The 12996-nt window shown below is 32.2% G+C and overlaps 1 protein-coding gene across 3 annotated transcripts; it reads left to right on the forward strand.

Moving 5' to 3' along the window:
* Window positions 1-671: 671 nt before the first annotated feature.
* On the forward strand, window positions 672-9375 carry LOC143044221 (uncharacterized). Of its 3 annotated transcripts, none has more exons than XR_012968598.1 (7): window positions 672-1032; window positions 1905-2011; window positions 2541-3776; window positions 4558-4652; window positions 7722-7997; window positions 8405-8432; window positions 8989-9375. XR_012968598.1 is itself a non-coding variant. In XM_076216148.1 (7 exons), the coding sequence occupies exons 3-5, from the start codon at window positions 3621-3623 to the stop codon at window positions 7922-7924; spliced, it is 396 nt and encodes a 131-aa protein (XP_076072263.1). In that variant the 5' UTR covers window positions 672-1032; window positions 1905-2011; window positions 2541-3620; the 3' UTR covers window positions 7925-7997; window positions 8405-8432; window positions 8989-9375. The 3 variants fall into 3 exon arrangements, 2 of the variants coding, with proteins under 2 accessions (XP_076072263.1, XP_076072262.1); XM_076216148.1 differs by having other exon boundaries at window positions 4558-4594; XM_076216147.1 differs by lacking the exon at window positions 2541-3776 and having other exon boundaries at window positions 4558-4594.
* The last annotated feature ends 3621 nt before the right edge of the window (window positions 9376-12996 follow it).

Here is a 12996-nt window from a genome sequence, read left to right on the forward strand (position 1 = left end):
ATGGGAATTTATTAATATGTAAAAATTAAGGAAATGATGCATACATGCGTAGTTGCCAATAAGATCTATACACCAAAGTTTAAATGAAGGGGATATAAGCAATTATAAATACCGTACTGTCTTCAACAATGAGAAAAATTCCTATCGTAAAGACGACTATAGATGGCCAAAACATGAAAATATGAACAACTTAATTGAGAAAAACTATCGGTTTTAACCGGCTCCAGAGTTTAGACCTTCACATATATAGTGTGACGAGGTAAACTTGTTTAAAGGTGCCAACCCTTCCTCTACTCCTACCCCCAACCGTTTATCATTTATCACGGATGTTTAATGTAAGAACGCACACATGATGATAAACCTGAAGTTTGTGTTATTTGGTTTTCAGTATTGAAACATTTTATAAAACTGTTTTTGTAAGTAATTAGTGAACGCGATGTATGGTTACATTTCTTTTGATGATTTGATTAATCGTTATGGAATATTGGCTGTGACATCACCAATATGTTATTTGCTACGAGCTACACGACGTATGCAACTACATACATCGAATTGATTACTTACCCCAGTGCAATCTAAGTTGCTGTTTCAAACTGTTGTTTGTCTTGTCGTCGTAGTTATTTTAGGTAATGGTTATGTCTGGAATTTTTAGTTATGGTTTTTAAGATTGTGAAATAGTTTATGAACCTGAACAAAAGAAGCGTCGACTGGCTACAGATGAACCAGATGTGCGTCTAGAAAGTTCTCAAGTATCCGACAAGCGTCATGTCCCCTATAACATGATCGGAGCTACTCATTCACAGATGTACAATAGAATTAAAGAAATGTTGCAAAATGGCAAATACGAGGAAAAGATCGCCCCTGTTGATATATGGGATTTTGGAGGACAAGATGTTTATTATGTAACACACCAGCTATTTATCTGTTATAGAGGAACGTTTATTTTAGTTTTTGATGGGAGCAAACAAATGAATGATCGATTAGACGTTAAATCATATTTGCCAGGTGTTTCAGAGTATCCCACTACCTCTGGTATGATCTAAAATAACTTCATGTTTATATATTGATAATTAAGATTGATAACAAAACGTCAGTATATTCGGAACGTGTTAATTATACTATTATTGAATTAAAGCACATCTTAATACGACCATGCATTATAATGTTGACAATAGTTTCAATTTGATCACTTGATATTTATGATTAAATATAAGTTGTGTGCCATTATTTTTTTTAAATTTATCATACTGACACATAATTGGAAAGGGTTTTGACAATGATGAATCATCCTTACCGTATTTTCATCTATTTTATTTTCTACCTCGCTTTGGTCGTCCGAAGATAAATTATATCTGATTCTATATAAAGACACAACAAAAACAAGTATGGCAGGAAATACACACCAAAGAGTTTATTTTTTTAGAAACAAAACAATGTTTTCAAAATAAATTAATTGACTAAGTCCATACATCATACATCATATTGTAATTTTCACTGTTCATACTAATATCTACAAAAACAAAATACACAGAACAAGAATTATACTATGCATAATAAAACAATCTAAATGTAATAACGTTGTCGAACAAGTTTTTTTGTGTGAAATCTCGATGAAATGAAAAGGGCGTGTAAAATAGTAAATATAGTCTTAAAACCGAGCTACTCAGTATTGCGCAACAGAAAAAGTAAGAAATCTCAAAACGAAAAGAACTACAAATAAAGTGAATGTTTCTGTAAACATTCACTGACTTTACGAAAGGGCCTTGGCGTGATATGAATTCATAGGAATCTGTTTATATCTCATTTTCCATACAGCGATGCAAAACTCACTCTAATGAAACATAAAGAAAAAAACTGCATCAAAATTATAATGTCCTTTAATTGAAGTTATGTTATTATTTCAGTATACCTTTTGCATTGGGTGAATTCAATTTTAACATACTGCAAGAATACTAAAGATGGATATCCAAAAATATTATTTGTAGCAACACATAAAGACCTTCTACATAAGGTAGTTTTATCTAAACAGAGCATGCCTGTATGTAATGTGCTAAATAATAGATTGTATATGTTTGTAGTTACAAAAGTAAAATCCCAAAATTAAACAACTGAACTATGAGGAAAACTTAAAACAGAAAGTCCCTAATTAAATGGCAAAACCAACAACTCAAACACATCAAAAGAATGGATAACATTTGTCACATTTCTGACTTGGTACAAAAGACAATTAGAGGTCGAATTTTCCAAATTTAAATAAAACTTTATAAAATAATATTATATATGAAAAAAAGATAAAAAAGAATTAATACATTTAGATAAGTCTTTGATGGCATATTTTTGCAAAGCCCTATTCTCACAGAATATTTAGACAGAGTGATATTACAAGGCAAATTTCTGAATACTTACAAAAAAAGTAAAATCACAAAAATACTGAACTCCGAGGAAAACGGAGTCATTTGTTTTAAAATTATTGATCAACCATTTAAGGATCTACTGTAACTTGCCTTCTTGTAATTTTGCATGGTTTTACTCTTTTCTAGCACAGCGTAGAGAACCGCAGGCGTGAGATAACTAGATCACTAGAAATATTATTCGAGAAACACTCAGGTCGTCATCATCTAATTTTCAATCCATTGATTTTTGTAAATGCGACTGACAAATCTGATCGTGAAATGAGAATGGTTAAAGATCAGATTGTGAGCATTGCGTTTTCACATCCAAAATGGGGTGAGCAAATGCCTGTTGTCTGGATCACATTGGAATTACAAATTGCATTGCGTGTTGAGAAAGATGAGTTTGTGCTTACTAAAGATGCATTAATAGCAATTAATACACATGAGACATCAGTATCATTGAATGAAGAGGCTCTAGAAACATTCCTAAAAATTCAAAATAGTCTTGGCAAAATTATTTATTTTAATGTGAAAAAGTTAAACAAATATATAATTATCAATCCGCTATGTCTAATTCAAGTATTAAAATCAATTGTCACGATAAGAGAACACTGGCCTAGTGGACCAGATTTTTCAAGAACACTACTTGAACTAAGTTCCAAAGGAATTATATCAAAAGAAAATATTTTTCAAATTGGGCAACAGCCTGAATTTAGCAACCTTCTTCCATACAAAGATTTTATGATTGAAATTCTGTGTCATTTGGACATTTTGGTAGAGCAGAAAAGGTACGATATTGACACAGATGATCAGGTTATCGAAAGGTATTTAGTGCCATCTATGATAACTACTCCATGTAAGTCAGAATGGATTCTAGAATTGACCTCTGAAGAAAAGAGTTTGTGTTTGATTTACAACTTCGAGGAAGACATAATACCTACAGGTCTATCCTATCGTATTCTCAGCTCATGCCTTTGTATATGGGACCTTAAAACTATTAGAACTCACCTTCAACTATTTGCAGGATGTGCACTGTTCAGAATAAACCAAAATCTTGACCTCATAATAATTTTAAAAAAGAATAAGATTGCCATATACCTTGTACATGCTTTTGGAAAGTCGAACATAGTTCGTGATGTTGCAACGAGCACCCAGGAATGTTTATCTGTGTCAATTTAGAAGATTTCAAATATCTTGAATTCCGCTGGTAGAACTTCAACCTTGGAAATGAATGATATGCCATTTAAATTTCAAGTAAAGGCGTCCTGTGGTTGCTTTGTCGACTATGTAACGATACAAAATGCTCCAGGTGACCTCTGGCAGTGTTCAGAGCATACAACTAGTACAGATTTAAAGCAAATGACAATTTGGTTTGCAAAAGAGGTAATTCTGTCTCAATTTTTAAAATATTCTCTAAGTTCAGAACGATTATGATGTTTTTATTGATGCGAATAATGCATTATCGCAACAATAACATATATCTGTATTCAGATTTTCATAAAATTGCAAGAATTAATTTCGGATTTTTGTTCATTCTTCTGAAATCGATATGTTTAGTGCATACAATACTTTCTGTATTTAAATTAAACATATACCTTTTGTTAAAGAAAAGATATGCAATTTTAAGATGTGCAGATATTTTTTTATATAAAAAATCTATCAAAAGTAAACAGCAGTAGTTAAACTCATTTGATATATCTGATTTACTTGAAAAGTCAGAAATATGACAGTTGTTTTCTATTCGTTTTTGATTTTGCCTTTCGATATAGGACTTTCTGTTCGAAATTTCCTTCGAGTTCGGTATTTTTATTATTTTACTTTTTACCAAACAAAAGAAAACAATAAAGAAAAAAGAAAAAAGACCAATAGACAAACGATAGAGATCAAGACAAAACATAGAGATTAGTAATTTACCTATTGTGTTGAATGCAACAGAATTGTGTTCGAAAAAAAATGTGGACATATATTATTTTACGTTTAATTCAGACACGGAAAATTTGAAATAATAAGTACAGTTTTCTCTTTATCATTCAAATTGATATTGAGTTTCTATTTGTTGCTTGATACCAAAATAACTTGTTGCAAACTTTCGTAGCTTATTTAAAGATTGTGAATGCTCCATACTTAGCCCTGTGTTTGGTTAATGTGCTTTTATTCATTGCAGAGGACAGAAGACATCTACACGTGTCGACATGGCCAAGGTAGTGTTTCAGTAATGCACTTTTTGTTTATTATATATACTGTATATACACAAGCAAGGTATATGACCTATTGGAGTAATGATTAGTAAATATATTATCGTAATGTAAAACAATAGTTATCTGATAATCGAGCTAGTGGTCACTGTGCCAGCAGCGCAACAACACAACACGACAAATAATGCAAACCACGTGTTAAATAGTGTTGTATATTTTATACAGAAATTAATCTCGGGTTGCGTAAAAGTGGTGAATAGCACATTAGGTATCGATTCACAACTATGTCTGGTATCTGCAAATATGAGGCTGATGTATAAACACCTCATTTGATCACGTTAAGGCAGAGTGTGAGCTTTAATCTTGGAGTCCGTCGTCTTTTAACTATTACAAAACCGTCTCCTCTTACACTACTAGGCCAATTAAAAAAAAAATTGGCAACAATATTTATCTAGTGTACACAAATATGTATTATGATCATCAACCAAGATGGTCAACATGAAATGCAAGTTTTGTCTGTCGTTTTGAACCCCCTATAAATAGAGAAATCAGACAGGGCCGAACATGTTCAGAATGTTGATTTTTAAATGATATCTATTTATGTCTAAACTGTCAGAAGACACGAGTTATTGCTCTTGAATTAAGAACTTTACTAATTTTTAAGTCTTGTCTATGAAACGTTGGAAATAAAAATATATAGAAAGAAACAACAAAAATGATCAGCAAGACAGTATTCACTTTTATGTGCTGACCTAGGCTGTTATATGTGTTCGTTTATATTATGTGTTTAGTCAATGATTCGGTGTTGACATGTAGATCTATTAGATGGTCATTTTTATAAATTTACTGTTTACAAAAGTATAAATTATTCTAAATACTACGGATTTTCTTATCCCAGGCAGATAACCTTAGTCGTATCTGGCACAACTGTTTGGAATTTTTGGTCATCAATGCTCTTCATCTTAGTTTGGCCTTCTTTACTATTTTGACCTGAGCGTCACTGATGAGCCTTATGTATACGAAACACGCCTCTGGCATATCAGATAACTATTAAAGGTGCAAAGGGACAGTCGAACTCATAAATCGAAAATTAACTGACAACGCCATGGCTAAATAAAGGCAACAGTAGTATACCGCTGTTCAAAACTCGTAAATCGATTGGGAAAAACGCAATCGGGGTAACAAACTAAAACTGAGGGCAACGTATTGGATATAAGAGTAGAACAACGACCCAACATTAAAACGTAACACACAGAGAAATGGACTAAGCATTAGACAAAATCCGATGAGAATAACAGGCAAACAGACAAATAATAGTACAAAAGACAAAACATAGAAAACTGAAGACTATGCAACACGAACCCAACCAAAACTTGGGTGTTCTCAGGTGCTGCGGAAGGGTAAGCAGATCTGTCAAAGGTCGTGTTGCTTATGTTATTACAAATCCGGTAAATAATCTAATTAGGTAGGTCAAATTTGTGATGAAAAGTGGATTGAAATGTTCTATTGTATTGTTTAATGGTGTATTTCTCTTTCCTACATGTTTTTTTTTTCTCATTTATTTGTTCCGTAGTCCTGTCGCGAGGTTAAGTCTAGCGACAAAACTAGGTTGAACCAACCATTTATTTTTCTTAAAATGTACTGTACCAAGTCAGGAAAATGGCAGTTGTTATTTTATAGTTTATATCTCTGTGTGTTGTTTTGTCGTTTTTTTCTCCTCACTTTAGTGTTTCTGTTAATTCGTTTTTTTATAGTTGATGTGCTGCCCTTAGTTTTAGTTTTATCCCGGATTTGTTTTTCTCTCAATCGATTTATGACTTTCAAACAGCGGTAAAATTTACTTTTGGTCAAAAGCTATTTTATAATCGAAGACAGAGACAATATCTGAAAAAAACAAAATGACCAGCAAAACAATATCAACGGGAACAAAAAGTTTTCATGAATTATATTCTAGTCTACAAAGTTTGAGAGTGTCCATTGCTGAAAGTGTTTATAGTGCTAGTCGAACGAAACAAGATTTGTTCGATAGAGGCAACAGTAGTATACCGATGTTCAAAACTCATAAATCGTTAGAAAATAACAAAACAAATGCCGGTCACAAACCAAAACCGAGTGAAACGCATTAAATATTAAAGAGATTGACGACACAACATTAAAATGTAACACACACAGAAACGAACTAAGCATTAGACAAAATCCGATGAGAATAAAAAATATAACATCAAAACTAAATACATGAATTTGGGATAGAAAAGTACCGTGACACGTCTTATAATGATGTAAATTCACGCTCAAATATAAGAGTAAACAAACGATACAAAAGAAACACAACGTTAAAATGTAACACACACACAAACGAACTCTAATATAACAATGACCATATTCCTGACTTGATACAGGACATTTTTTAAAGAAAAATATGGTGGGTTGACCCTGGTTTTGTGGCATGCCAAACCTCCCTCTGTTATGGCTATGTTAAATATAACATTAAAATGACAACACAATATTACAGGACTACAATACAAATAAATAGGAGAACACAATTGACAATTGAATTATAGCTAACAAAAGGCACCAGGTTTTTAAAAAATTACGCCAGAAGTGCGTTTTGTCTCTAATTTAGTAATATTGTGTATACATCTGGTATTAACGTCGATACCAAAATGTACAATACCTGAGAGAGAATCAACACTTTTAAGTCAATGATGTACTCAGCAATTTATAGGGGGAAAAACGTAAACGGACGTAAAGATAGAGAACTGTGTTATATCTACAAAAAACTATATTAAAACTAGAAAAAGTGCCATATGAACCGCAAAAAATAACCCACCTGAGGATATTCTTATTTACAAAAATGGGTAACATATTTGGCTGAATTAAAATGGTTATTTCTTAACCTTAAGCATATGTTAATTAGTTTTTAAATTCTCTCCTTTTGCAAATGATCATATCTCGGTATGGTGTAAAAATTAACTATGTGACAAACCAATTCTGATTAAAAATAACATCAACATATTAGTTGTACATGTTTCATAAGCTCACAACAATATAACTTAACAAAAAAATATAAATTGTTTTGCACCATAATGTGATTTACATACTATATTTTGTAATGTTTATTGTGTTTCTGTAGTTCTGAAAGACGCCGACTTGCAGAAAAGACCAACAAACAAGCAGCTTGCACAATTGAGTAGACGTTTAAGTAAAGATAGCTGTAAAGAGTTAGCCATTCATCTGAAGGTATCAGAAGACACAATACAGTCTATTTGGGATGATATACAAACACCATGTGGACGATTACAAATTTATGTTGCTATGGAAATGGAAAGTCAATAACCGTCATACATCACTACAAGATCTATTAACGGCAATAAGATGTTTCGATGAAGACGACCACAAAATGTGTCAGGTAATGTATTACAACACTAGTACTTGCAACAGTAGGCAAATGAGCTGTCAAAAAGACTAAAATAATAAATATTGACAACACAATGAAAACGTACACCATACTGTTTACTCAATTGGGAAGAGTAACAAGTTTCTTAATTTATACCAGTTGCAGGAATTGGGGTGTTATATCCATAATGAAATTCTGTTTAGAAGTTTTTTTGGTTTTTTTTTGCGATGATAATACATTAAGAGTAGATTTAGGACAAACGAAACATACCCATCATTCGTGACACAGATGCATGTGTTCTGAAACCATACTAAATATTCTTGAAATCAATAGACTATATTATTTAAGAAATATAAAGGTTCTTGATAGTTGATCAAATTATTTTACGTATTCTGAGGTGTTTATGTCTTTTTTTATAGATGTTTATTCAAGAAAACTGTCCAAAAGGTAAGACGTTTTTAAGATTTAGTTAACCTAATGTTATAACGAGAAAACACTTATTTCTCTGATCAAGAAACACTTATTCACAGATTTCGTTTCTTATCCGCTTGTTTATATAACTAAACAGAACATACACTAAAATAAACAGTACCGATCTAAAGCAAATTACTGTTTTTTTTTTATAGATCTGAAATAATTTTTAAGAATTACTATAATAACAAAAAAAAAAAAACCAAGAAATAAACTTTAACAAAGTTATCAACATTAATTACCGCACGTAACATTGCGCATGTTATTATCCGTGTCTAGGGTGGAATATGATACTCAGGACGTTTGTTTGAAGTCACGTAGAAACGATTTCAACTAATCAAATGTCGATTAAGTTATCAAATATTGACGTTGAACGGAACAATAAGTTTTATTATTTTCAGGTTAAGTTTTTAATACGAGATTAGCAAAGCCCAGTGTTTGTGTAACAAATATGTGACAACCACGATAACCTTACTACTATTACCCAGTTTTTGTAACGTTTAATTTATCTTGCTTATATACCTTTTTTCAGGTATTGCTGAAACCGCATTAAATGAAATTCCAAAAGCAACATTTTTGGAGGACCTAATAAATCATATCGGCATTGAAACTTTCCAGTTAGCAATTGAACTCGATTTTGATATACCAGACATTGAAATAATTCGTTTCGAATCAGATTGTAACTTAAGAAGTCAAACTTGAAAAATTTTGAAGCATTGGATTTGTCGAGACGGTGCTTCTGTACGTTCTCTTGTTAAAGCATTGAACCACCTACAGAGAGGAATGGACTGTGTATACAAACATTACAGCGAATGAAACTAATTTGGTTTGCAAATTAAAAAGAAAAAAACAATTTCAAGCAGGTTTTTATCTGCTTATGCATGTTATATATTTTTGAGAAATAAATGGAATAACTGGTGTTAGGCTGTCCTTTTATTTTGTTAACTGTTTCAAAGATGTTTGCGAATTAGCATACACTTGAAATGTTTTCATAGTTATCTTACCTTCTATACATTTCTAGGAATATAATTGATTAAAAGCGTCCTCGTGGAAACCGTGTATATTTAGTATTAGGTTAGTTGGGAGGCGGGGCTTATTTCATACACGGTTAGTAGTGGAGTTACGTCCCTTTATATACCATATAAGGTCATAAGGAGGCGGGGCTTATTTCATACACGGGAAGTATTGGTGTTACGTCCCTTTATAAAAAAAACAGTACTGAGAAAAAATCTTAAAGGTTTCAGCAGACGAAGAAAGTGATGATACAGTGAAATAAATTCGTAAAACACATTTAAATCTAACAAGTTGTCATTGTTGGCATCTGTTTTTGTAGGATCAAAGGAAGTAGTTTCTTAATCATGTAACATGTTAATGCTAACTGTATTAAAGACTTGCTCATTTTGATAGGTCACTAGTCTAGATTTTACACGTTAAAATAGTCGGTAAGATAAATTCGTTACATAGTGTGCTAGTGACGTAATACGGTATATATGGGGTCAGTAAATTCCATATATACCGTATTAGGTCACTAGCACACTATGTAACTAACAATCTATAGGTCTGTTCTACTGGGGATTCATCATTATTAGTTAAATACCAATTTTCGTGGATTTCATGGGTACAGGTGAACCACGAAATAAGATATTGAACGAATACCAATTTGTTTTATAGGTTTGTATGCAGACCTTGGTAAAACCACGAAATGAAATATTCACGAACATGTATTTTGTCCTAAATCCACGAAAATCTGAACCCACGAAATTAAGTGAATCCACAGTATTCTACTTTGCGATTGCGGCCAAAGATGAAGAAGTCAAACTTATTTTGCTGTGTTGTGTACTTAAATTACATAATTGTGCAAACTACGTTATATTGCCGGGTCATCACCGTGCGCTTCGAAACTATTAGCATTAGTTGTGTTGGTATATTCAATTCAAAATTGGATCATTTTTAAACTACATAGTTCTGGAAGGGGTAAATGATACTGTAAATTCAGAAATTATTGCATGCATTGAATAATACGATTTTTGAACAACGGACAAAAACTGGAAGATTAGTTATTGTCATATCATGACCATCTGCATACATATATATGTATGTAAGTTTGTATTATTGCGATACTCACCCAGATCCATTATTCACATAAATAATAAAAAACATCTCAATCATTAATGAATTTACATTGTAATGTAAACTAAACACATAATCTAAATGTTTGATGCAATGATTGAAAACATATTTGCTACGTTTTGAGGACATGTCATTAAGTAAAAAAACAAAGAATAAATTGACAAAAGCATTGTCAGTTTATTTTCATCTTATGAGTTATATGTCCCTTTTGTATCTTTCTTATCTCTTATTCATTTAAGTCACTCTATAAATACGATGACCTATGACTACATTAATCAAAGTTTTGTGTCTTATTTGAACGAATATATCCCATCGAACTTTTAATAAAGTATACACCAGATACGACAGCAGTCAAGAGTTCCTCACATCTATCTTCACCTACTTCTATGAAGTGACTATTAGAATCGGTTGAGAACAACACGTTTCAACAAAAGAGAAGATTATGTTTTTCGCAACTTTCCAATTGTAAATTGTCCGTTTCATAGCACATGTTACAGCAACATAAATGAAAAGCCTGTAAAATGATTGTTTACATATCTTTCACAAATGTCCCAGTTGATACGCTTTCCAAATATTTCATTCTTTATCATGATTTCTTTATAAGAGGTTTGCTGCTTATAGGGAAGCTGTTAAACCAAGAGTTCCAAATGGTGGGTTTGATCGATGAGGTCGCGCTTTGGAAACTAACGGTTGCGATCACGAGTTGATTTGAAGAGAGGTTTGCACTTTTCTTTTCTTTTCTTTGTTGTTTTGTAGATCTTTATGTGTTCGCTTTTGCTTTTTTCATAGCGTTTTTTGTCTGTTATCGAATGAAGCGTTTAAAAATAGTTTATGTTCTAATGTTACATGCGACTTGTATATATGTTTAATTATACAAAATATCTATAAAGGTTGTTAAGTTAATTTGTCGAAATTTCATTCTATAATACTTCAGCGTAATACGGAAGGACAAGTTAATCTGCTAATGACATTGTCAATAAATGATTTTTTTATCGCAAATTTTCTATTGCATACTATAAAAAACAACTGATCCTCTCTTTTAGCAAACTTTATTTCGATCAGATTGACCTAGCATTTAACTCATCAGCAAATTAAGAGTTATGCTATTTTTGTTATTGTGGAGTGCTTCAAGTCAAGATGGCAAAACCTACCAACACGCAATGAATACTAAAAAGACATGAAGACCGCAAATTTGCGGAAGCAACTTTTTGTTCTTCCCTCGCCGAAATTCGGACTCATGCTATTTGGATATTGAGATACTGTGCCCAGCGCTCTAGACCAATGCTAACAATAGTAATATTCAGAGATGATGTTATAATATCGTGTTGACAAATATTTTTACTTAAGAAATAGTCCGTTATCTGCATTACAGACCATCAAATATTTGAGCAGTTTATCAAAATGAATTGCTGCTGGTAAATCTAAACCATTCGAACTGGTTAGTATCTTCGTCTGTCTATTGTCATCTGAAGATATTGCAAAAACATTTCGAGAGTAGAGACCAGCCACATAAACATTGCAATCATCATCTGTTGTCAAACCCTGCCTTAGAATATGGTCATAATCAAAAGAGTGTCCATATCTCTCTTCCATATAAATCACAACAATAATAAATGCCTACATGAAACCAATCTGTAAGAAAGATATTGTCTTTTGTCAAAGTAATGTTTTCTATTGCAGATGATGGACAACGAAATGTTCGAATTATATTCCCGTCTAAATTGAACACGTCTATTGATTTATCATTAACAACCACATATAATAATCCGTCCATGTAAGACATCACACTGCAATCTCTTCTTGTGTTTATAGAAGTCTGTTCAATACCCTTTGACAGAGTGATAACTCTTATAGTGACATCGTCGCAAAATACAGCTACAGTATCGTCATCTATTGGCGATAACTTTAATGGCTTGCAGGACAGGTCCACTTCTTTATCAAATGTTCCATCAGTATCATGAATATTTATCTTCGGAGTGTCCAACCATATACAAAGCAGCTTATATTTTATTACAGCACAGTCAGTAATAAGTGGGTCGGTATGATTAATTTCTATCTCGCATTGTATTTTAACTGTCAATGGAAGATGCAGTTTTTCTGTATTTAATGGCTTGTGTGTAGCTGTGTGACCTGTACATTTAATAATATATGCATAACACTATGCATATGAACCACTCTTTTGATTGCGGATCAGTTAATTGTAGGTTACATTGCAACTTTTTTTAACTGTGGATGATGTTGTACATTTATATTTCATGTATTTACTCTTAAAATAGTTTTGATTTCCCTCTGATTAATAATTTGTTGTTGTTATCATTGCTGCTTTCCTATTTCCAAGGTGGTGCAATTACGTCATCCTAATGAATGGCATGGTTATGGTCTTTGGTTTTGTTTAATGGTCGGCGTCATT

This window comes from Mytilus galloprovincialis, chromosome 9 (genome assembly GCF_965363235.1).
Source record: "Mytilus galloprovincialis chromosome 9, xbMytGall1.hap1.1, whole genome shotgun sequence".
Classification (NCBI taxonomy): Eukaryota; Metazoa; Mollusca; class Bivalvia; order Mytilida; family Mytilidae; genus Mytilus; species Mytilus galloprovincialis.

What these genes read in the sequence shown, in the direction of transcription:
- LOC143044221 (XM_076216147.1), top strand. Translation starts at nt 780, where the DNA reads ATGATCGGAGCTACTCATTCACAGATGTACAATAGAATTAAAGAAATG. An exon ending in AGAGTATCCCACTACCTCTG is followed by an intron (nt 1,033 to 1,904) that starts GTATGATCTAAA and finishes TTATTATTTCAG; the next exon opens with TATACCTTTTGCATTGGGTG. An exon ending in CACGTGTCGACATGGCCAAG is followed by an intron (nt 4,595 to 7,721) that starts GTAGTGTTTCAG and finishes GTGTTTCTGTAG; the next exon opens with TTCTGAAAGACGCCGACTTG.